The 25,218-nt window shown below is 50.3% G+C and overlaps 1 protein-coding gene across 1 annotated transcript in view; it reads right to left on the bottom strand.

The window, feature by feature from the left end:
• The window catches only part of GALNT14 (polypeptide N-acetylgalactosaminyltransferase 14), a 217,101-nt gene that overhangs the window by 21,715 nt on the left and 170,168 nt on the right, over positions 1–25,218 (bottom strand). The window contains exons 4-9 of the mRNA XM_025261310.3: positions 23,536–23,603; positions 21,131–21,196; positions 20,883–21,004; positions 12,838–12,925; positions 12,035–12,119; positions 8,826–8,929 (exon numbers count right to left, since the gene is read on the bottom strand). Of these exons, the coding sequence (XP_025117095.1) occupies positions 8,826–8,929; positions 12,035–12,119; positions 12,838–12,925; positions 20,883–21,004; positions 21,131–21,196; positions 23,536–23,603 (533 nt within the window). The remainder of the gene's footprint in view (positions 1–8,825; positions 8,930–12,034; positions 12,120–12,837; positions 12,926–20,882; positions 21,005–21,130; positions 21,197–23,535; positions 23,604–25,218) is intronic.

Genomic DNA, 25,218 nt, shown 5'->3' with positions numbered 1-25,218 from the left:
GTGGGCCCCAACCTAGTGTTTGTGGGAGATGATGAGTGAGCTTAGCTGATGGCCAACATCCAGCTCTCCACCTTGTAGTGATGCTCGGAGGGGCGGGAGGGCTCAGTGCAGCGAACTGTGAAGGTATGTGTGTGAATTTAGTCTCCAGGGCTAAGATCTACTGGACTCCAATCAACTCCTCTCCAGGATCTCAAAACAGGGTTTGCTCTAGCTCCCAGAAAGGAAAACCCTCACACCCCTCAAAAGTTGAGATGGAGGCCCTGCTTATGGATATAACCTGTGAATTTTGTGCAAGCTTTCTTCCAAAAATATGCATACGTTTCTGTGGTCTCCTCCTTACTTGCATTCAAATGAGACATATGTCCCTCCTCATTTGCAAAATGAATCCCTCCAACCTATGCAGTCTCCACACCCTCAGCTCCCACTAAACCTGTTTCCCTGTGCTTCCTTCACCCACCAATTTGCTTTGCTCTGAATCTATTGCCCCCCCCCTTCTCCTCTGCCACCATCGTGCACAGATCCCCATCTCAGGAAGTACTGACCCCTGACCCTGGTCCTTCTCTACCTTCCATCTGGGATCCTGGCATTCTCCACCCCAAGGCTCTGGGTCTGAGTGCCTTGCTGTCCCTGCTTCCTCATCTGGCCCAACCTTCACTTGATGCTGAGGACGCATTCCCATTCTGCCAGCCCAGCTCTCCTCTGGCCTCCAGGACCAACTCCCATGGCTGCCTGTGGCTCTGTCCAGATGCACTGGATGCCCTCAGATGCAGTACATCTTCTACCCATCAGCTTCCTCTCATAGCCCCCTGTAGCCTGCCTCCTCTCCTCCACCTCCAAAACCATTGTCGCTGCTTGTTTTCCTGTGTCTGTGGTTGAAAATGTCTCAGTTCTGCAGACACAAGCCACGGGAGGAAAGGACCCCTTCATTTACTCCAGGGGTGGGCTTTGTTGGGTCCTCTCCCAGGCAGTAACTTATGAGTTGTCCCAACAAGCCCACTCATGGTTGTGGATGTTATTTTTCAAAGCAGAAGCAGTCCTGATGGGACTGTGGGCAGCTAGCATTCAAAGCGCATCTCCCCAGGTCCAAAACTCCTGCCCCTGCCCTGATCCCATCTCCCTCAGTGTGAACACCCACCATCAGCCAATACTGCTGCAGGCACAAAGATACTGACTTCAGGGCACTCACAGATGAACGAGAGAGGCCAATCTATAACCAGCTGTCCCATTTCTACCTCATCTACTCCTTCATCCACTCCTGACAGTTGCCTGTCTCACCTCTCCTTCTGGTTAACTGATGCCCCCAGAGCCTGCAGCCTGAGATGCAGTAAGAGCGTCTCTGCTCCGGAGTCCAGAATGTCATAACCAAGATGACCTGAGCAGCGTGCCTTGCTGTACTGCGGCCAGAGTCAAGGCAGTCTGAGTGAGGAAGCTTGAAGTGTTCAGAGAGGTGTAAGGATGTTTGGGTACCACAACGTGAAGTATTTAAGACCTGGGACATCCCTCTAGTTATCCTACGCATATCTACACCACGACTGCAGGATAACGCTGTGCATCCTCCCAGGACTGGGAGCCAGGCCTGGTGACTCACAGGTTTATGCTGAAGCCTCTGGGAAAGCCTTGTGATCCCAAAGCCCCAGGCAGTGGGGGCCATAGACCGGGGCACAAAGCAGCGGGCTCTGCAGGTACCGCCCTGATCCTCTACATGTCAGCAACTCCTGCAAAGTCATCACTTTCTCGTGTGAAGGAGCAAAAAGACAATGTAGGGAGTTTGGGGGAGGAGGTGGTTCTTGCTGAGTCAGCACCCGCATAAACTCCCCGATGACAAATGTCATGCAGACCTAAATCCGCTCTGAATTCCAGGCAGGGAGATGTGTGATTATTCCATCCACACTGGGGGTGCTGTTACCTTATTTTCTTTAAACTTCAGATTAATATTTGGGAAGAAACTGCCCTCCTCACCCTCTCTATTCTCAGCTCTTCCCTTCTATCTCCACATCGACCGATCAGTAGCTTTACCAGTGCTCACAAAACCCCAACCCTTCTCCAGAACCAACGTCCACCTGACAAGCTGTGATGGTGGACAGGAGTTCAGGCGAGAGGAGACAGCTCCCTCCCCCAGAATCACACCAAATCCTCTGCCACTTCTCAGCCACACAGGTCAAGGCTGGAATTTCCTTTGATAGCCTGCTTTCTGGACAAAGGCAAAGGGAGCATTAGACCCGGCTCTACTTAAGGCAGTAAACCTGTATTAAGTGGAGCCTCATGGACTGTACACAGATATCTTTTATCTAACAGCATCAGCCACTTAGCATTGGACAAAGTGAAATCTTGTGAGGACAAAGGGATTGGGGTGGATAGTGATGGGCAGAAAGAGACAGTCGCCCATAAGTCCACAGAGACAAATGCGATGACAGAGATTTTCCTTTCAAAAAATCTTTACGTTCTTTGGGCCACTTGGCCAGAAACCTCTGTTTTTATTTTTTAATGAGTCCACAGACTTGAATAGAAGCAATCTTATTGAGCCGCAAAGGATAGGCTTGAACCTGTGAGCAAAACTGTGCTTCACATCACTGGGGACAGTCAGGGCTGCAGCCAGGCTCCCGACTTCTGAGGGTAAGCACAGGCTCACCACGGTCACCATGGGCCGCCCAGCGAGTGTCACGGCACACACCCTTTACCTCTCCACCCTGCCTCTGGAAATGGGTGGTCTTAAGGGACTGCACCTGGGCCTGGGGCTTAGCAAGCAGCCCCACCTGGGGGGGAAGATGACTTTTCATCAGACCTGGATGCTCTTCTCAGATGAGGCCACTTCTCTTCTCTTGAGCCCCTGAACCTGGAAAGGGTGAGGCCAAAGCGAAAGCGGGAGGGATCCGCTGTCGCTGCGGGTCTGACAGGGCACTCCTCTGACAAGCCTGCTCACGCAGTCAAGAGAGGAGGCAGGCGGCCCTGGGTGCTTAATGGTTTCCACTGCTGCCCTAACAAATTACCACACCAGCCTGGGGGGGCAGGGGTTGGGCGGGCCCTCTGCCGAGGGTCTCCCAAGTCCCACATCAGCAGGATCGGGCTCCTGTCTGGGGGCTCTGAGGCTTTCCAGTTCACTCATCTTGTTTGCAGAACCCAGCTGCTCACAGTCATGGGACTGAGGTCCTCTCTTCCTCGCTGGCTGTAGGTCAGGAGCCCCCTTCTTCCTTTTGCACGATCCCTTCCTTGTCACACCTGGACAATCCTTCCCAGGCTGTGAATCTCTCAACTGCTTCTGCTCCATCTCCTCTCTCTCCAGTCAAAGAAAGTTCTCTGCGTTAAACGGCCCACCTGATTAGACTGGGCGCCCCTGAATAATCCGGGCTGCTGGCCTAGCTTAGGATGCAGTAGCCATCTGCAAACTCAGTGAGGGAAAGTAACTTTTAAAGGGACACGCAGCCAGGGACGACCACAGGATTCACAAGTAGGCCTGTCTGACCCCACAGCCCATGTTGACACACACGTGACCCTCCAAGCCTGACACAGCCTAACGTCCCTGAATACATTCTGGGGATGGGGGAGGTGGTGGCGGCGGCTCCTCTCTGGGACCCACCTCGTCTCTCTTTCCTCAGTATTGTCTGTTGTATCTGCTATGCTTTGGAAACCACCCGCCTCCATTTTAAATCCAGAAATCCCATATTCTCCCCTCATATATGTACCAAGGCCTCCACTTTGGAAATGTACACCTCTTCCCACCATGCATGCACACACACACACACACATACATATATACACAGACACACACACACATACACACATGCATATGCATACACACACACACACTTCTACTGGGCAATAGGTTCTTTTCATCTCTAAGGACCAAAAGCTAAAGTGAGTAGATGTATTAGATATTTTTCATGTATCCTGTGTTATGCAAATTGGAGTTTAAACATCCAATATTAATGCAAAACAACTTCTGGGGGAAAAAAAGGCTAAAAGCCACATTTCCCTAAAGCCTGCTTCTATGCTGAACTGCAGATGTAATTATCAACACTCTTCAGTTCCTCTTAGAAACGCTTTGTGGGAATAATGGCACCAGGGTCGGCTGCTTGAGTGCATAGCAGGGCTGGCATTCAAGTGGCTGCTGAGGTCGCTCCCAGACGATGAAAGTGAGATGGGCGGGTGAGGCAGCATCCCACTGAGGATGGTCCCAGTCACCCTAGCCGGAGCCTTGTCCAGTGATCTCATGGGCTTTTGTGCTGTGAAATCAAATCGATGCAACAAAAGCAACCACATCTGGAACACACAGAAATTTCATGTCTTGGGAAAGAAGAGATATCTCTTCCTGCTGTTATTCCCCACAAAAAGAGATATATGGATCAAAGGAACAGAATGGAGAGCCCAGAAATAAACCCATACACCTATGGTCAATTAATCCTCAACAAAGGAGGCAAGAATACACAATGGAGAAAAGATAGTTTCTTCAGTAAGTGGTGTTGGGAAAGCTGGATAGCTGCATGCAGATCAATGAAGTTAGAACACATCATACACAAAAATAAACTCAAAATGGCTTAAGGACTTAAGTATAAGACATAGCACCATAAAACTCCTAGAAGAGAACATAGGCAAAACATTCTCTGCTATAAATAGTACCACTGTTTTCTTAGGTCAGTCTCCCAAGGCCAAAGAAATAAAAGCAAATACAAACAAATGGAACCTAAGCAAACTTATAAGCTTTTGCACAGCAAAGGAAACCACAAACAAAACGAAAACACAACCTGTGAACTGGGAGAAAGTATTTGCAAACAATGTAACCAACAATGGCTTAATTTCCAAAATATACAAAAAGCTCATATAACTTGATATATTAAAAAAAACCTCAATCAAAAAAGGGGCAGAAGACCTAAACAGACATTTCTCCAAAGAAAGCATACAGATGGCCAACAGGCACATGAAAAGATGCTCAATATCACTAATAATTAGAGAAATTCAAATCAAAACTACAGTGAGGTACCACCTCACACTGGTCAGAAAGGTTATCATCAAAAAGTCTGTAAATAAAAATGCTGAAGAAGGTGTGGGGAAAAGGAAACCTTCCTACACTGCTGGAAGGATTGCAAGTAGGTGCAGCCACTATGGAGAACAGTATGGAGACTTCTTAAAAAACTAATAATAGAGCTACTATATGATCTAGCAATCCCACTTCCGGACATATATCCAGAAAAGATGGAAAACTCTAATTTGAAAAGATCCATGCACTCCACATTCACAGCGGCACTATTCACAATATTCAAGATATGAAAACAACGTAAATGCCATCAATAGACAAATGGATAAAGAAGATGTGGTGCATATATGTATATACATCTATATATAGATAGAGAAAGAGATATGTATATAGATATATATACACATAATGGAATACTACTAAGCCATAAAAATAGAAGGAAATAATGCCATTTGCAGCAGCATGAATGGATCTACCGATTAACATACTAAATGAAATGTCAGACAGCAAAAGACAAATATCATATGACCACATATCATAGATGTGGAATCTAAGAAAATGATACAAATGAACTTATTTACAAAATAGAAATTGATTCACAAACATAGATAACAAACTTATGGTTAACAAAGGGGAAAGTGGAGAGTGGGGGAAGGATAAATTAGGAATTTGAGATTAATATCTATACATAACCATATATGAAATAGATAGCCCAAAAGGACCTACCATATAGCACAGGGAACTATATTCAATATCTTACAATAAGCTATAATGGAAAAGAATCTATAGGTATATGTATATGAACCACTTTGTATATGTATATGAACCACTTTGCAGTATACCTAAAACTAACATCGAGCTTCTGTGGGTCGTGGCTCAGACGGTAAAGTGTCTGTCTACAATGTGGGAGACCCGGATTCGATCCCTGGGTCGGGAAGATCCCCTGGAGAAGGAAATGGCAATCCACTCCAGTATTATTGCCTGGAAAATCCCATGGACAGAGGAGCATGGTAGGCTACCGTCCATGGGGTCGCAAAGAGTCGGACACGACTGAGCGACATCACTTCACTTTTAAAATTAACGCAGTATTGTAAATGAACTATACTTCAATTTTTCTTAAAAAAAAAAAAAGCATTGCTCTTTCTGGCTTGTAAAATGCTATAAAAAAAATGTCCAGAAATGACTTTTAAAGTGCTAGGAGCTGGCTCTAACAAATGGAATGTTGGAATTGGGGAAAACAGTATTTCCTGTGATAGCTGTCTGCAGGGTTCTTTTTTGTGTGTGTGGTTTAAAACATTTTGTGATGATTATAAAATGTCTCTCCCACACCTCCCCTGAAGTCTCTCTCTACTTTCCTTTCCAATCAACACTTGTTAATGCCAGGCCACTGGGAAGCCAGCTAGAGGGGATCACCCTGGATGTGAGCAGATGTGTGCCAACATTGCTATGGAGAGATGGTACTGGTAGGCTGAGGCTTCCCAGGTGGCAGTAGTAGTAAAGAATCTCTCTGCCAGGGCAGGAAACATAAGGGATGTGGGTTCGATCCCTGGGTCGGGAAGATCCCCTGGAGGAGGGCATGGCAATCCACTCTAGTATTCTTGCCTGGAGATTCCCATGGACAGAACAGTCTGATGGGCTACAGTCCATAGCGTCACACAGAGTCAGACATGGCTGAAGCGACTTAGCACAGACGCACTGGTAGGTTGGACCAGAATGTGACATCATTGAAAATAACATGCTGCCTGCATCTACACATGGCTGCCATGGTAAGGAAGGATCACACACACTTTGTGAGGGTCCACAGGGCAGAACAAGGCCCAGCAGGTGGAAGCTGGGCTCTGGTTTGGCTTAGAAGATTTACTAACAATTCACCACAAACATTCTCAATGATAGAACTTGCCAGATTGTGAAGCAGCAAACACATCATCATAAATAGCATTCGAGCGGACACTGGATGACTGCTATCTATCAGAAGAGCTGTAGAAAGGATTTCATGAATGGGAAGAAAGGCTAGAGCACACCATGAAGAATCATGAAAGGTACTGTGACCATCAGGACATCTGATGGGCTCTGTTCAGAGAGAGAGAGAGATCTCGTCCCCATTGAGAACACCAAGGGCGTACCTGGCTCCAAGTCCTCCTGGGCTGGTGCAGGGAGATCCCACCTCAAACTCCACTCCAAAGACCCTCATGGGATCCCAGGACTGAGTCCCAGGCAGGATATTTGGTTTGTAGGAGCTGGGGTTTTCTGCTTTGTTTGCGGAGTTTCCAATCTGGCCCCCATATGGCAGGAGATGGATTTTTCTGATGGATTTCTCTACACGGCCCAGTTTGGGAGAACAGATGCCGTTGGTCAGGCCAACAGCCATAAATTTCCAGAAAATAACTCTTGGTGACTGAGGAAGAAAGCCATAAAGCAGCCTGGAGGCAGGGACAGGAGAAAACAATGGCAGAGGACAATGCATGGCATTACCGCTGAATGCCAGGACGAGCCCCATGGATCATTCTCCTGGCTCGCACCACTGCTCGGGGGTGACTGTGCCAAACACGTTCCCGGTGTCCAGAGAGGGGGAAGGGGCCCTGACATCCCAGACTCTTACTCTTCCTCTCCTCTGGTTTATTCATCAAATAGTTACTGAAACCTCCTTCACACTGTACGGAGCTCGCCAAGAACAAACAGACCAAGTCCCTGCTTTGTACAGCTTACATACTGGTCATCTCTTAGGTCTCACTTGCTGCAGGGAAGGAACAGTAACTAACACGAACTGTGTCCATATGGTGCTCAGAGCTTTTACAGACTTACCTGCGTGGATTTCCACAACAACCCCCAAGCACCCGTGTGTTACACTTCTAACACATGAGGAAACTGGAGGGTCAGTCAGTGTCCTCAGCAAGACGGAATGGGTGTCTGACCACTTTCTCCTGTATCTGTACATGGCAGCCCTATGCCACTGCGGCCACAACTGGCCATCTGTTTGCACAGTCCACCATCTATGGGGTCGCACAGAGTTGGACACGACTGAAGCGACTTAGTAGCAGCAGCAGCAGAGCCTGGAACCCAGCCCCTCCATCCCCTTCACTCTGCATCACTTTGCAAGAAAAGATAAAGGCAAGTTGCCTCCAGGGCTTCTGTAGCAGTCACCCAGTTGTTCTTATTGTTCAGTCGCTCAGTCCTGTCCGACTGTTTGCGACCCTATGGACTGCAGCACGTCAGGCTTCCCTGTCCTTCACTATCCCCTGGAGCTTGCTCAAACTCATGTCCATTAAGTAAGTGATGCCAACCATCTCATCCTCTGTCACCTTCCCACTGTCAATCTTTCCCAGCATCAGGGTCTTTTCCAATGTGTTGGCTCTTTGCATCAGATGGCCAAAGTATTGGAGCTTCAGCTTCTGCATCAGTCCATCCAGTGAATATTCAGACCCTCCTCATTAACCCAGGCTATACCCCTAGAGCAGCCAACAGATGTGGTCCAGATGTTAGTGGCAGTGCCTTCAATCTTCCTCATACTTTTATCCCCAGTCTCCTTCCAACTCTAAATTTCCAAAGTTCAGCACTCCTAGCTCAGGTCTGCCCCCAGCCCACCCTCGGACTTGGCACTCTTCCTTGGTCTTTCTGACTTTTGCATGTCAACTTCTCCCTAAGAGTCCCCTGGGCATGTTTCCCTGGTCCTCAGCATCCACGTGGCCCCAATCTCCTTTCCTCCCCACTTCCAGCAACCACTCCTCTGATGCCCCACATGGTCTTCCCCCAAAGGAGTGACCTGCTGCCCATCTCCCTGGCCCTCATCACAGGCCCAGGTGATCCAAGGACACGGAGACCCCTGGCCAGGCCCCAAGATGCAGAACCAGCGGCTCACCAAAGTTCTCCCCGCCCCAGATGTCCATGTCCGTGTCGTATTTCCCCAGGTAGTAGAACCAGGATTTGTCCATCACAAAGAGCCCTCCAGCTATGATGGGAGTCCTGTAAAGTTGGAAGGAAAAGAGAGGGTCAGTCAAGGGTGGGGGACCACGGTCATGTTCTTCGGCCCTTTCGGTCCTGACGTTGAGGCCATCCCCTGTGACCTGAGCATGAGGTTGAGGCCATATTCTTCCCGTTTCTGCTCCTCTTCAGAAAGACCCACACATGGCCCACTTACCCCAAACAAGAACACGCTCTGGGACTTTTCCCATTGACTGTAAATCTACTGACCCTGCAGACAGGCTAATTGGTTCCAAATTTGCTCAGAAGTCCAGCCTTCCCTGCCTCTCTCACAGGCCCTGCCCAGTGGGGGTCTCCTGGGAGCCCCACCACAGAGGGCAGGGACTGTGGGCCACTGACAGGGCACAGAAGAGGGGCTGGGGCAGCACTGTGAACAGCACATCTGTTTCTTGAGACTGGTCTCTCTCCCCTCCCACCCCTTCCCCCCTCTGCTACAGATTGAATTATATGCCCTGAAAAATGTGTTGGGGTCTTAACCCGCAGTGGGCTTCCCAGGTAGCAAAAGTGGTAAAGAACTCGCCTGCCAATGCAGGAGATGCGGGTTCAATCCCTGGGTCAGGAAGATCCCCCTGGACCCCTGGAGGAAAGCATGGCAACCCACTCCAGTATTCTTGCCTGGAGAATCCCATGGACAGGGGAACCTGGTGGGCTATACAGTCCATGGGGTCGCAAAGAGTCGGACACGACTGGAGCAACTTAGCACGGATGCAACCCCCAATACCTCAGAATGTGACCTTATTTGGAGAAAAGGTCTTCACAGAGGTGATAAAGCTAAAATGAGGTCATGGGGCTGGTCCCAATCCAATAGGACTGGTGTCCTTATAAAAGGAGATACTCAGTCACAGAGACAGACATGCACAGAAAGAAGATGAGGTGAGGAGACACAGAGAGAAAGTGGCCCTCTGCAAGCCCAGGATGGGGTCCGGCACAGCCCTCAGGAGGAAGTCACCGTGCTGACACCTCAAACTTGGACTTCTGGTCTCCAGAACTCAAGACAGCACATTTCTATGGTTTAAGCCACGCAGCCTGTGGTGCTCTGCTGTGGCAGCCTTCATCTTCATTCTCTTTCTTTGGGGGCCCTCCCCACCTCCCCTGTCCTTGACTGCTGAGAGAGATTCCAAAGAAGCTACTTGGAACGGAAAGGGCTGCAGAATCCAGTCAAACAACCCAATAAGCACAAGGACGGGTATCTGGGCTGGGGGTGGAGGGCGAGCCCCTGGGACTAGGCCCCTCATTCAGTGGGTCCAGACAGAGAAGGGAGCTTTATGTCAAACAGTCAGTTGATACGGAGCAGGTCAGAAGCTTGGTCTCCCGATGCCATGACATCCTGCTGTCCTCTGACGACTGGAAACACTTGTCCTCTGCTGAGCAGAGATATTCCCACAGGAAGAGAACCGGCCCTGAGAAGCCCACCCCTGGGACAGAGAAGGGAAACCAGAGCCACCCTGTCCTTGCCTCGGCCTACTGCTGCATCAGGTGACTCAGGGAGTGTGGCGAGTACCCGAGGTACTGCTGTGCTGCATGGCCCTCAGGATGATCAGAAGGTTCTGCTCTCCCTCGAGGAACAAGGGCACTGTCTGGTGTGCCACGTAGCTCCCATCTCCCTCTCAGCATCACTCCAGATCGTGAAGGCTGGAGGAGGGAGGAGGCGCCGGCTGGTGCTTGCGACAGAGGTTCCACCGCAGGGTTCTCCCAATCTCCACTGTCTGTGTCTTCATAGCCCTTTAGGTCTCTATTTGACTTAAGTCAGTTCATTGAAAGGGCTTCCCTGGTGGCTCAGATGGTAAAGAATCCACCTGCAATGCGGATGACCCAAGGTTCAATCCTTGGGTTGGAAAGATCCCCTGGAGAAGGGAATGACAACCCACTCCAGTATTCTTGCCTGGAGAATTCCTTGGACAGAGACGTCTAGCAGGCTACAGTCCATGGGGTTGGACGCAACTGAGCAACTTACACACACACAGTTCAATGAGAATGATCGGACATTTATTCTATGCAGGCCCCGAGATGTAGAGGTGCCCCTGAGGAGCCCAGGGCATCTCTGCATTCCCCAGAAGGAGCAATTCTAGTTCCCTGGTCTTCTCGCCACATCCTCAAGCACTTGCTGGCCTCCTGAGGCTCCACTGGAGACAGATAAGTTTTGGCTTGGAGGTTCCCAACAGGCCTGGAACACACGTCCTCTCCAGTCTTAGGAATATCAAGGCCACACACATGATGCTGAGACCATTTCATGGACAGCCAAGCCCTCAGATGGGCCCGAACCCCAGGCAGCCATCCGGCCACTGTGCTGTGGGTCACAGTGAGGGCTGGAGGTGAGAATGTAGGTCGACAGGGCCATCTACAGCACCACACAAGCAGCCCAGAGCTGACGCCCCTGTGGTGTTCTCACACGGGACACAGCAGTCATGTGTGCGAGCACGTAGCCGTGGCCACTCCTTGACAGCAGCCCCTACCCATAGCAATGGCTGACGACCCTCCTGGGCTGAATCCTGACATCCAGGACCTGGAGGCTAAGGAACCTTCTTTCCCCTTGCCAGAGGCTCAAATGGGACCACGTGGAACTCTCCAACATTTAGCAGGAAGTATAAGTACATCAAGGCTTCCCAGGTGGCGCTAGTGGTAAAGAACCCACCTTAGGAGTTCATAAGAGACATAGAAACACAGGTTTGATCCCTGGGTTGGGAAGATCCCCTGGAGGAGTGCATGGTAACCCACTCCAGTATTCTTGCCTGGAGAATCCCATGGACAGAGGAGCCTGACGGGTTATGGTCAATAGTGTTGCAAAGAGTCGGACATGACTAAAGCGACTCAGCACACATGCACGTAAGTACATCATGGTAGATGTGAATGATGCTGAGCCAGTCCTCAGCACGGGTCTCCAGCAGCCCCCATCCCTCCAGAAGAAATCTCCACGAGGACAGAACCCTCCTAAAATAAGGGCAAAAGTGGCACTGGCCTGGCAAAAGGTCCTCTTGGTTTCTGACCAATCTTTTGAGCCTCTCCTATGGACAGCTTCCCTATAGCACACAACAGAGGGAAGGGCCAAGTGGTAATGAATCTTCCCACCCCACCCTTGCCCTGACTCACCTAATGGGCTCAGTGGGGTCCAGGCGTCGAGCCTTCTGCTCTGGTGTGAGCTGCTCCCATTGGAAGTGCAGGCTCCAGTCAAACCCTGAAACATAGCATCCACATGATTGACTCAGTCTCTCTGATGTACCTGCAAAGCTTGCTCATTCGGGCTCATGAACATATCCAGTTTCCCAGGTGGTCCTGGGATAAGAGGTCTCACCCAGGCTGGTTGGCAACAGAGCTGCCTGATTTCCCTTCCACTGCTTCTTCTCTTTCTCCAGCCCCTCCTGCCTCTCTGAGCCTTCTCTGCTGGGTGGACTTAGGGAAGAAGGGCAGAGGATAGAGTGGGAGTTGAGAGACCCCAAGAGTGGTACCAAAGGGGGACATGATGGACAATTCCAGAGTGAGGCCCTTGGCCATGAGTATTGGGAGTTGGAGGCGTAAGCAGGTCTGTGAGGGGTTGAATCACCCCCAGTCGGTGTTTGGGAGTCAGCGCTCAGCCCTGGGCACAATTGTGGTGGGCCTTAAGGAGAGAGAGGCACCCAGTGCTGAGGTGTCAGAACAATGCAGGCCCCACAGGGCGGGGCGGAGGGGGGCCCTGCTTCCCTCCCATCTTCAGGCCCCGGGGTGACCTACCCCCTCTCTGATCCTTCCATGCACAGTCCCCGTGGTCAGGGCCACCCTGCAGCTACTGACATTACAGGATGCAGGGCTGGAGGCTCCAGAAAAACCACTAGGAGACCTTTCCTCTCTCTCCCTTGGCAGCAATGACTAGGAGGAAAAAGTCCCTCTGGGCGAGGGCATTGGCTGGCCGCACTCACCCCCTCTGAGCTCTGAGGCCGACTCAATGTAGTTGAAGGTGTCCAGGTGAATGATGTCAATCACAGGGCACACCACCCGTGTGTAGTCCTGGAAAACAGAAGGCCTGCACTCAGATGGTGGCATCAGGAAGGCAGGCCTGGGATGCGAAGGTGGGGTGGGGGAGGGCCGGAGACTGGTTTCAGGGCCTTGACCAAGCACTTCCCTCTCTGCATTTCAACATTTCTCATGTATAAAGTGGGCCATCAGACACTGTGACCTCTCCACAATGCCTACAATGCTAAAAGCCTTTCCTGTGCTCCTGGGTGCCTTCTCATGGCCATCCAGGCGTGGTGGGGCCTTTCCTGTGCTCCTGGGTGCCTTCTCATGGCCATCCAGGCGTGGTGGGGCCTTTCCTGTGCTCCTGGGTGCCTTCTCATGGCCATCCAGGCGTGGTGGGGACACGGGAAGGCTGGCTGGAGTGTGCTGCTCACAGAGGAAAGGGACTCCAGGAAGAAGGGGACCCTTCAGTGCCACGGGGCTCTCAGGAGGCAGTGGACACAGTCAGCTGGGAAGGTGACCTCAACAGCTCCCCTCACAGTGGGAATTTCCCAGTACTTAACTTTTTATGCCTATGGTTCATGGGCAAGTTGAGAATAGCATCTCCAGAGATTCTTAACTTCGCTTGTCGCCTGTGATACTCGAGTCTGTAACTTCAGCCCCGACTTTGCTCCTCACTTCCCGACTCAAGCAGATCCAGTACACCAGCCGCCCCTCCATGCGGATTCACAAAGCACCGCAGTGGTGCCTTCACCAGCCTCCCCGCACACGTTCCTTCCCTTGGTTCCCTACTTCTGTCAACATGTCCCCCTTCCTCTCCAGCACTAACTTAAGAGGCCCCACCTCTGCCCATCAACTAAATCAACCCTGCTGACTGTAACTCTAAAACTGCTCTTCTGAATGGAAGCTCTCTTTTATCCCCTCGCCCCTGGAGTACAAGGCAATGGCAATGAACTCCTGGCCCTCCCCCTCCCCCTTCTTACCCATTTCCCTGTCATTATACAGGTGGCTGACACAGTTGACTTTCAAATCTCACTCTGCAGCTCAACAGCTAAAAACCTGAACTGCCTTGAAAACAAGGTTCAAACTCCTTAGCCCAGCATCCAAGACCATCAATAACAGGCCTGTATCTAGTTTCTGCTGGGTTTCCCAGGTAGCTCAGTGGTAAAGAATCCACCAGCCACACTGTAGGAGATGCGGGTGCAATCTCTGGATCTGGAAGATCCCCTGGAGAAGGAAATGGCAACGCACTCCAGTATTCTTGCCTGGGAAATCCCATGGACAGAGGAGCCTGGCGGGCTACAGTCCACGGGGTTACAAAAGAGTCTAACACAACTTAGCAACTAAACAACAATGAGCTTTCCAGCCTCGTCACTTGCTCTTTCCCCCAGGCTACCCTGCTGATAAGCAGCAAAGTCATCAAGGGGATAGTTTCAAAATGTGCAAGACAAATCTATCGGTTCTCAGGGGCCATCAAGGCATTACATGTAGTTTTAAAAAGTTCCTTACTGCTGGGGCTTCCCAGGTGGCTCAGAGGTTAAAGCATATGCCTGCAATGTGGGAGACCTGGGTTCGGTCCCTGGGTCAGGAAGATCCCCTGGAGAAGGAAATGGCAACCCACTCCAGTATTCTTGCCTGGAGAATCCCATGGATGGAGGAGCCTGGTGGGCTACAGTCCACGGGGTCACAAAGAGTCGGACACGACTGAGCAACTTCACTTTCACTTCTTTCACTTTACTGCTGGGTGAACTCGCCTATACTGATGTGGAGGAGGGGAAACTGGGCCCCAAGGGCAGGATGAATGAGAGTCCCGGAGCTGGGAAGAGCCAACAGGCCTGGACCAGCCAGGCAGTACCACTTTTCCAGTCCTCTGCCCCTCCCTGTCCTGGTCAGCATGGGCAGAAACTTCTGTTTCTCTTGCAGGGATTTAATTTCCTGGTTCAATCTCTCCCCTAAATGAGGCTGTCTTCTTATTTTAAGCTCAGAATCACTGAGTACCTGCCTTGATGTTCACAGACTTAATCTAGCCTCAGTCTCCATACAGGACTCATTCCGACAGTGACAAGGTGCCTTTGAAGCCAACTGGCTCCCGTGGAAGGAGATGCTCATTTTCAGTGCATTGCTTCCCCCTCTAGGATGTGCACAGATGCTTCCAGCACAGTCAGTGTCGTATCTGACTGGCTGCCACAGTGCTCTGGGGCCACTGCCATCGTGTGTCCAAGTGGGTACACACACTGCATGCACACACAGCCACCCCCACCCACACCACTATCGACACAGAGACACACCCCACTCCTGACTTGAAATCTGAAATGTTCTCAGAAGTTCAGAGACTGACTTTCTTCTGTGGGGCTGACAAAGTCCTCTTTTTGCCTTTGTCTGCTGAGTTTGGCCTCTGCAGCTTCACCGAATCCTTAGGTAGGCCCTTGTGCAGCAAAGGACTGACCTAAAGATATGCTTAGCCCTTGTCTTAGCCCTTGCCCAACCCCTAAGAGGTATCTTCTAAGCCCTTGACTTGTTCTGCTTATAAGTGTCTCTGTTTACCTGGGAGCCCTGGGCTATATCAGACTCTGCTGACAAGGAGATTTGTGGTGAGAGCCTTGGGCCATGTGGTACCAACTCAATTTAACCTCTGGAGGGGCATGGAGACTGTGGAGTGATCAGTCACATCTACAGGGCTGACCTCCAATAAAAACCCTGGACACCAAGGCTGAGGTGGGCTTCCCTGTTTGGCAGGTCTCCATGTATGTTGCCACATGTCCTGGTGGCAGGAATCAAGTGCTGCCCACACACCAGGTCTAGGATGATCATGCCTGGAACTCTCCCTATGTACCTTTTCCTGCTGCAGATTTTAATCCATATCCTTCTGTGGTAATACACAGTAACCATGCGTATCTAGTGAATTATTGAACATGAGGGTGGTCTTAGAAACCCCAAACTGAAATCCTGTTTTGTTTTTTTTTAAACTTTCTCCTCAATATTTGGAAAGTGAAATGCAAAATAAAATGCTGGTTGCTTACTCTGGCCACAGACTTCCCCAGAAGCCACCCATGGGCACAGCCTCTTGGGCTACGACAGGCTCTTGGGTACTCTCCTGTGAGTTCTGAGGGTTTCTGCATGCATGCGTGCTAACTAGCTTCAGTCATGTCCGACTCTTTGTGACCCTATAAACCATAACCTGTCAGGTTCCTCTGTCCATGGGTTTCTCCAGGCAAGACTGGAGTAAGCCGCCAGGCCCACCTTCAGGGAATCTTCCCAACCCAGGGATCAAACTTGCATCTCTTAAATCTCCTGCACTGGCAGGCAGGTTCTTTACCACTAGCGCTACCTGAGAAACTCTCTCAGAGCATTTCTGTCCTTCTATTATTCCCATCACAACTTAGCCATGGCAACTTCTTGGTTCAGACACAATGGAGGGCCATTTAGGCAGAGAGGGATGTTTAGGGTTAAGTGATGTGTGGAGCCAAGACCTTAAGAGAGAGCTGCAGGGGATGTTAGACATGACCTCTTAAAGCCAGGACACAAGCTTCTTGAATGACCTTGGGGGTCTCATCTGCTCCATTTTTGCATTCCCCAGCAGCCCCTGCCCACCCCCCAGTCCAGAGCCTGCTGGGCAGCAGGTGTTCAGTTGGCACTGGATGAAAGAGGGCAGCTATGAACTCCCTCTGAGGACACTGTCAGTGGCTGGAGACAGAGCAGGTGGGCCAATTATGGCTGAGCAACATGGCCTTGCCTTCTGTAGGCTCAGAGATGGATGCTGCTGCTGCTGCTAAGTCGCTTCAGTCATGTCCGACTCTGTGCAACCCCATAGACAGCAGCCCATCAGGCTCCCCTGTCCCTGAGATTCTCCAGGCAAGAACACTGGAGTGGGTTGCCATTTCCTTCTCCAATGCATGAAAGTGAAAAGGGAAAGTGAAGTTGCTCAGTTGTGTCTGACTCTTAGCGACCCCATGGACTGCAGCCTACCAGGCTCCTCCATCCATGGGATTTTCCAGGCAAGAGTACTGGAGTGGGGTGCCATTGCCTTCTCCAGAGATGGATGTATTCTCCATAAAGATGCTCAGATCCCCGCAGGCTCCTGCCTGTGTGCCCAGGTGGCTATATCTTCAAGGCTAGGTCCACAGGTAAGCTCCAGCAGCATCTGGTGGAATGCCTGACAGATCCAGAACAAGGCCCTGCCCTCTCCCCTACACAAATCCAAGCCCACCCCCAACCCCCACTGAGAGCCAAAGGCCATCAATCACCCCTCCAGTTATGTCTCTTCTTTCTCCACCGTAATCAAAACCACGTTGTGAATGGGCAGTCAAGGGACTTCCAGAGATGACTGTTCACTCATTGCATCCGCCAGCATTACTGGAGCAGCTACTATGGGTTAGGGACTGTGGTTGGCACAGAGATGATAAAGGCCTTGCTGTCTGGGGAAGGTGGTGCACAGGAGAGCAGAGGACGACAGCACGGGGTTTCTGTTAGCCTGGAGGGAGGGATAGGGGAGCAGGAACAGGGCCAGAGACCTGGGTTCCTATTCTGGTTCTGCCATGCAGGATACATTTGACCTTAAAGCAAAGCAGCATACTCTGAGGAGCTCTGCTTCTTCATCTATGAAGCAAAAACAATCTATAATTTGCAAAACTATCTTGCATTCCTCACAGGGCTTTTGGAAGAAACAAGAGAGGAAAGCATGGGAAAGGGCTTTGAAGCTTATGTAAGCCATTATTTATATCAGCTTGCCAAATGTTATTGGGATGGAAATTTCTTAAAATCTTTTTTTTTTCCTACTAAAGGAATATGTAGATAAGGAGAAGAGGGAAGAAGACTCTGTTTAAAGAAACCCAACAACTTGGTGCTTGCTTCAAGTATCATCAAGTAATTGAAGGGAAGGAAGGGAAATCAAGGAGATTTTCCATGTGGAAAACACCAGCTGAGGACAGCTTCTGACAGCTCGAGCCCAGCCTCTCTCTTATCTCTATTTTCGAAAATCCCAAACTCCAATTACAGCTGAAAATTTCCACTTGCGCTCACAAGATCAAATCATGTCTTACTCTGAGATGAGACACATCCAAAGACATGGAAACAGAGGCTGACACACACACACTCCCCATCCAGAAAGGGGTGTCTCAGCAGAACCATCTCACCATCAAGAGTCGGGGTCTGTAGGGGCAGGGTGGGACCAGTCAGGGTTTGTCTGAGCAATCCTCCACTATGAAAGCGTTAGGTCAGACAGCGATGGGGACTGGGAGCTTGGCCCTGGCAGCCGAGCTCACTCTTGGGGCTCTATGACTCCTACAGGAGGATGGCTGTGCAGGTGAAGCTGGCCAGGGATGCACAAGAGGACATTTTTCAAAGAAGGGCTTCTGAGGTGGACTCAGAGCCACAGGGAAAGGAAGGGCCTCCAGGTTCATTAAGGCTGCCTGAGGATGACATCCTGCAGGGACACATCAGCTTGGATGTGGGACACAGATCCCTCGCTTAATCACCACCAACCCAGGAATTCCACTCCTTGGCATGTCCCCTAAAGAACTGAAAGCAGGTACTCAGGGGAAAACTTGCACATGAATGTTCGCAGCAGCATTATTCACAACAGTGAGAAGGCAGAAACAACCCAAATGTCCATTAGTAGATAAGTGGATAGATAAAATGCAATATACACTGTGCTGTGATATAATAAGAAATATATTTGGCCTTTGTTCCTCTTAAAACTCTTGAAAGTTCCTGACTAATTGGGGTGACAGGAGGGACTTCCCTGGTGGCTCAGAAGCTAAAGAATCTGCCTGCAGGAGACCTGGATTTGATCCCTGGGTTGGGAATATCCCCTGGAGAAGGGAATGGCAATCCTCTCAGTATTCTTGCCTGAGGAATTTCAGCAAGCTACAGAAATCCAAACAGAAGCTACAGTTCATGGGGTTGCAAAGAGTCGGACATGACTGAGCAGCCAACACTTTCACTTTCACTTGGGGTGACAGGAACCTTTTTTCTTCTCATAATGAGCCTCTTTCATTATATTAGTAAGTTTATACTAATGAGGTGACTCTCTGAAGGATGGAGGCTGGTTTATAGAGGAACCAACCCTCTGATTAAAGGGCTGGAAACTTCAGCCCCATCCCCAGACCTCTCACATTTCTTTCCCCATAGACCTGCCCTCTTTCCACCCTCAAGGAGAGGAGAGACTGAGCTCAACTATGTAAAGAAGTCTCCATAACAACCCTAAACGACATGGTTTGAAGAGCTTCTGGATTGGGGAACTTAAGCAGGATGTAGATTCCTTTTATGTGGTCCATCCCCAATTCTTCCTCAAAACCCTGCCCAAAACAAGTGTTCTATTGAATACCTGAATAAATACCTGTTTGTTAACTTATAGTCAGGAAGCAAGCACATTTTCCTCCTATTCCAAGTGTATCACTTCCCACTGCATCTAGTTTCTTATTATCATTCCAAACACTTACTCTAGGATCACCAGGAGGTGATTGGTGCCCTCTTTGGGTTTGCAATCTGTTAGAAGAAAGAGAGAGCTAAACCCAGAAAAGGAAATTGTGGGGCCAAATGGACAATTCTTTCTGGGAGAGATCCTTGCTGGCCACACAGTCAGAAAAGTCTTCCTGGAGGAGAGGAGACATAAATGAGGCCCTGGAGAGCAAGGGGCAGTGAAGAGGAAGGGAAGGGCATCCAGGGACAGGAAGGACTTGGTGGGAGATGAAGCACTGGGAATGTCGGGACACAGTCAGTGGGAGAGAACAGCCCAACTTTGGAAGAGTATTAGACCTGGGAGGCTGGCTGCATTTACAGATGGAGCACAAGGGAGGGAGAGCTTGGAAGGGCCTCCAGTGCCTGGTGAGGTCCCTCAATAGACTGGTCTGCTCATAACCTACCACGTCTCCATCCAGACCTCTTCACCCTCACACGTGTATATGAGCCCTCCCAACTTTAGGGAAAGTGGCCATGGGATGGGTTGTAACATCCAGGCTCATGCATGAGAACTCTGTACATCCAGCTAGGTTCTCTCATCAGATGAACAAAGTTGGAAAGGATTTCTTAGTATTCTGAGCAGTTCACGTGTCTCAATTCTTCCATTACCTGACACTGTCATTTTGCAGGTAGGAGTCAAGGAGTCACCTCGAAGAGTGAGAAGGGAAATAACCACAGCACAAAGCACAAAGGAGATGCTGTTGAGGCGACACTGAAGGTCTCAGGGCTGGTGGTACCAGCTAGGGAATATCAGTCCAAGTTATGTCATTGTCCCTGAAGCCGTACCCTCATGTGTGAAATGGATATGTTAAAAAATACCTGGCCTCCCACTTCACAGAGCAGCTGCAGAGTCAGTAACTCGGGGGGATAATGAGCAGCATGAATGCCAGTCACAGACACTGGCATCTAAAAATGCAGGGCCTTCTGTAGATAGGGGTGGAGGGTGGATAGATTTTGGGGGATATAAAATATTGATGGGCGAATTAAAAAAATTTTTTTTCACTTTCAAGAGGAATAAGAGACACAGAGAGAGGAAGCAGACAGAGTTCTAGAATAACATAAGGGCAGACAGAGGCAAGGAATTCAGATCTCTTGGCATCCAGCCCCCTGTGTCTTGGTCTTTGGCTGAAAGTGACATGGCTGGAGGAACAATGGAGGCCTCAGGAACTGGGTGACAAGGCCCTGTTAATTCTTCTGTCTCATTTTCACAAATGGCACTCATCGGGGCTCCCTTTCTGGAACCTTCTAACATCTGGGAAAAATTGATTTGGGCTGTTCTCTTGCCCAGGAAGCTGTGTGCGTCATGTCCCAGCTGTTGGTGCCCCACCTGCAGGGCTGCTGTAGGTGACACTGTGAGGCAAAGAAGACATCCTGGGCTTTGTTCCACCACTGTCTGCTGCGTGACCCCAGGCAGGCCGCTCTCCCTCAGTCTCTTCATCTATAAAATGGGCACTGCAATCTGCCCCCCACTCCACTTCCCAAGGGGCTGTGGGTACATATGAAGTGCTGAGCTGGAGAAAGTGGGGGACACAGAACATGCCTCACTCACCTCTTTGACCCTGTGTAGCAGGGGCTGGAGCCAGTCCCTATTCACCTCACAGTGGCTGTCAAGGAAAGTCAGGGTGGTGCCCTGGGCGATGTCAGCACCCCGGATCCGGGACCGCACCAAACCTGCAGGAGGGACAATCGGCCAAGGGAGTGCCCCCACCGCTCCATCATCCAAGGAGACCACACTGAACACACACCCAAATGTGTCCCCACTCCCTGCCCCGGGCCCACTCAACAGTGCAGACCTACCTTGCCGCTCATTATTGCGTAAGCACTTCACCTTGGGCAGTTTGATGAGCTGTTTGCAGTCCTCAGCTACAAAGACAAGAGGTCACGTGATTGAGCCCCCGGGGCTGGAGGTGATCCAGCAGAGTAGGTGAGGCACCCTGCCTGTCGTCCCCACCCCCAACCACACTGCCCTGTCCTGACTCCAGGGTACTGTGGGCTTTGGAAGGTGCTGACTGACCATGGCTAGCCACATACAGTATGGCCCGGTCTCTGCAAGGGGCCTCTGGAGAAGGTGGTCACACACTGGCACTTGCGTACTTGCTAGAACACTGCCAGATGGTCACCTGGGGACAGTTCTCCTTTTCTATAGCTTATTTGAAGCATGAGGTGGGAGTCTTGTTCACTTTGGTAGGGTTTAGGAAAAAGATGCTGAGAGGCCAGAGAATGGATGAGACAGACTATGGCGTTTCCTTTCAGCTCACGGACTCAATACAGGAGACCCTATTTATCAGGGTATCTCTCCAGTATATCTATCACGCAGAGCTGGTTCAACTCTCCACATGGGGGAAATGTGTGGGGCTGAGCAAGAGACCCATCCTGGGCACTCAGCCTGGGTTGTCCTGGCTTGCCTGCCTGCCCCAGCACTCTTCTGGCTCACCAATTCTTGGCTCTGAGCTCCATTATCATAAGTTGTGGTTTTGCTTCACTGGTTTTACCAACCTTTAGCTTCTCTGCTCAGTTCTGGACTCTACGGAGTGACCACAAAGACTTACAGGGGCTTCCTCAGAGCCAGTTACTGCTCTAAGCACACAAATGTATCAACACATTTATATCCTCATATAAACCATATATATGTTATTGTTATCTCCATTTTATATGGAAACTGATGCATGTAGAGGCTAAGAAGTTGCCCAAGGAACATAGCTGGTAAGTGAGCCAGTGACAGGTCTAGAATTTGAAGCCAGGCAGCTGGCTCCAGAGGTGATGCTCTAACCACTGAAGCTGTTCTGCTTCTAAGTAAATTCAGCAGTGTTCCCAATCTCCAGCCTGAGTACCAGCTACCTCCCGACACGATGAGTGGCTCCCTGCCTCTAACCCCTTCCACACTGGGGAAGGGAGAGGAGATCACCGAGTTTCAGAACTCAAGTCCGATCTGATCACCCTGAATCTGGTACATGACCCACTTGTGCATAACTCCCAAGCTCCTAAGGCTATGTTAGGTGTGTGGGTTTCCAGCCTTCCGACAGTAGACCCCCGTGTGGTAGTGGCTCCTACGTCAAACTTTCAGCATCAGGGCTGGTGCGGAAAGACTCCACTCCCTTGGGACTCAGAGCTGTCCCCAGAGGCCATCACCTGCTTCCCCTGGTTCATCACTAAGAGGCGGTTCTGCCTGGATGTGGCTGACTGCCTGCAGCGGCACTCAGGCTGTGATGACAGCTCTTAGACAGGAATCAGCACTACCTGATTCCTACACACCTGAGCACTACATTCCTGAAGTGCAACAGCACTTCTGCAATGATCGTCCCTGTCAAACTGAACACACAGGTATCTGAAAACTCCCACGTGCTTTTCTTGGGGAAGGTGGACTTGGACTGTGAACTTGGGTGGGACCCAGGTTCTTGGGCAGGATAGCTAGGAGATGGGTAATGACCAGTGGTTGGAAAGTTGGAAGGCAGCTGTTCACTATGTCATGGCCAAGTGATGGGATGTCTCAAAGACAGAGCCCCCTCTTCCCCCACAAGTCCTGCCATGGGAATGAGAGGAAGAGGGTAGGTGACCTTGGCTCATGCTGGTGGATTATCAGAGCACAGGAGTCGGGAATCTCTATTCACGGGTATTGCTTCAGGGCTCGGGGGCTCTTTGAAGGTGCAGTGTCTCTTCAAGTCCAGGAATGCATCAACAGGTTGGGGGCAGTGAGACACACGCATACACATACCAACTCCATTGCATGTGTGTATAAGTCTCTTCAGTCGTGTCTGACTCTTTGCGACCGTATGAACTGTAGCCCACCAAGCTCCTCTGTCCATGGGATTCTCCAGGCAAGAATATTGGAGTGGATTACTGTATCTTCCTCCAGGGGATCTTCCCAACCCAGGGATCAAACACGCATCTTTTATGTCTCCTGCATTGGCAGGCGGGTTCTTTATCACTAGCGCCACCTGGGAAGCCCACCAACCCCATTAAGAACCTACAATTCAGATCTGGTTAGGTCCTCAAAGACTCATAGCAGAGGACCTGAGACGCTGTTTCCCTAACGTAAGGTTCATGTACTTCTTGACTCACAAGGACACTCCATGTCCTCCACACCTACTACAAACCCAGGCTTTCCTCCATCCCCAGGGAACTTGCAGGTTCACCTCTGCCCACGACACAGAGCCTGGGAACAGACACTTGTGTCCATAGCACAGGACAACCGTGGTACTTACGGTCATTGCTGAAGTCATCCACTAATATGATTTCCTGGATGAGATTCATAGGGGTGCGGTTTAATATGCTGTGAGATGGAAAGAGGAAAGATCACTGTGACTTTAAGAGTCAAATCTACGCAACCTGAGCTTTAAGTAGACGCCATTGTATCTGAAGAATAAAGACTCTAAGCAACCCAAAAACTTGTCCGGTCACATGCTCACCTTTGAGCCACTGGGATACAACTCTGCATTGTCTTGGTGAATATCACAGCACCCACCTAGCACCCAGAGCTCCAGAGCCACACTCAACAACCCTCCCTCTCCCCGAAATCCTGAATCACACCAGTGACCCAGAATGTGCTGGTTCTCCTTGAAAATATCACTCAGATCACCTTCACCTCTTATGCCTCCATTCTGGTTCAACCTCTTTTGCCTGGTTTTTTAAACACATATTTAAAAATTTTTTTTTTATTTATTGGTTTTTGGCTGTGCTGGGTCTCCTTTGCTGCAGGCAGGCATTCTCTAGTTGTGATAATCAGGGGCTACTTTTCCTTGTGGTGCACAAGCTTCACATTATGGTGGCTTCTCTGTGGAACACGAGCTCTAGAGTGCAGCAGGTTCAATAGCTGCAGTGCACGGGCTTAGCTGCTCAGTAGCATGTGGGATTCTCCTGGACCAGGGATTTGAACCCGTGTCCCCTGCACTGGCAGCCTGATTCTTAACCACTGGACCACCAGGGAGCAGACCACTGCCTGTTTATTTTGCAGTAGCCTGACCTGCTGCCAGGCCATCCTCCTGTGACCTTCAGAGTGAGCTGTCTGAAGCACAGATCTGACCTTCAATCGTGCAACTTCCCTCACTAACGCAAATAGAGAAGTTGACAAAAAGGCTCCCCACGATCTACACCCCAAACCCTCAGCACGCTCTTCAAGGCCTTTCCCAGGCTGGAGCCAGCACCCTTTCCAGCCTCCTCATGCCCAGTGCCTTTGTCTGGAGACATCCTGCGTCTTACAGCTGAGGCCGGTTCCCCTTCTGCTGTCACAGCGTGAGATGCCCCTTGTCTGTTACAAGGACCCATTCAAACGTCACTTCCTCTCTAACAGCTTTCCAATCCACTTAGTAAGAATGAATTGCTTCCTCCTCCGGGATCCCTCAGCTGTTTGTATCTGAAGCTTCCTGCACGTCTCACTGCGGCCTGACTCTGAGGGCTGGTTTTCTGGCCCCTCCAGATGGTCACCTCCCAGGGGCAGTGGCCTCGTCAAGCTACTCTCTGTATTGCCAGAGTGCAGCTGCACCTTAGCCCATGACCGTCCCCTCCAAGGATGTTTAGTGCACACCTTCTTTGTGCTAGGCACTGCATAGGTGATGCGGATCGAGGGAGACGTGAACCCGGCCCTCAGCAGCTGCGGTCTAGGAGCTACTTACTACAAGCTGTGTGAACTTGGCCAGGTTACTTTCCTGCTCTGTGCAGTAAAGTATTCCCATCCTTGAAACGGGGATAATGAGAGTAGTACCCATCATTCATAGGGCTGTAGGGAGAATTAAAGGGGAACGTTTCTAAAGCATTCAGCACAGCGTCTGCTGATAACAGTGATAAAAAGCTGTAACAATTATTACTGTTTTCTGGATCAGCGGTGATTTTTGAACTGACTTCATCTCCCTTCCTGAGCTGGGAATCTGTTCCCTCCAGGCAAGACTAGG

This window comes from Bubalus bubalis, chromosome 12 (genome assembly GCF_019923935.1).
Source record: "Bubalus bubalis isolate 160015118507 breed Murrah chromosome 12, NDDB_SH_1, whole genome shotgun sequence".
NCBI lineage: Eukaryota > Metazoa > Chordata > Mammalia > Artiodactyla > Bovidae > Bubalus > Bubalus bubalis.
Note: the sequence above shows the minus strand (reverse complement) of the source record. Positions and strands in the feature narration are given on the sequence as shown.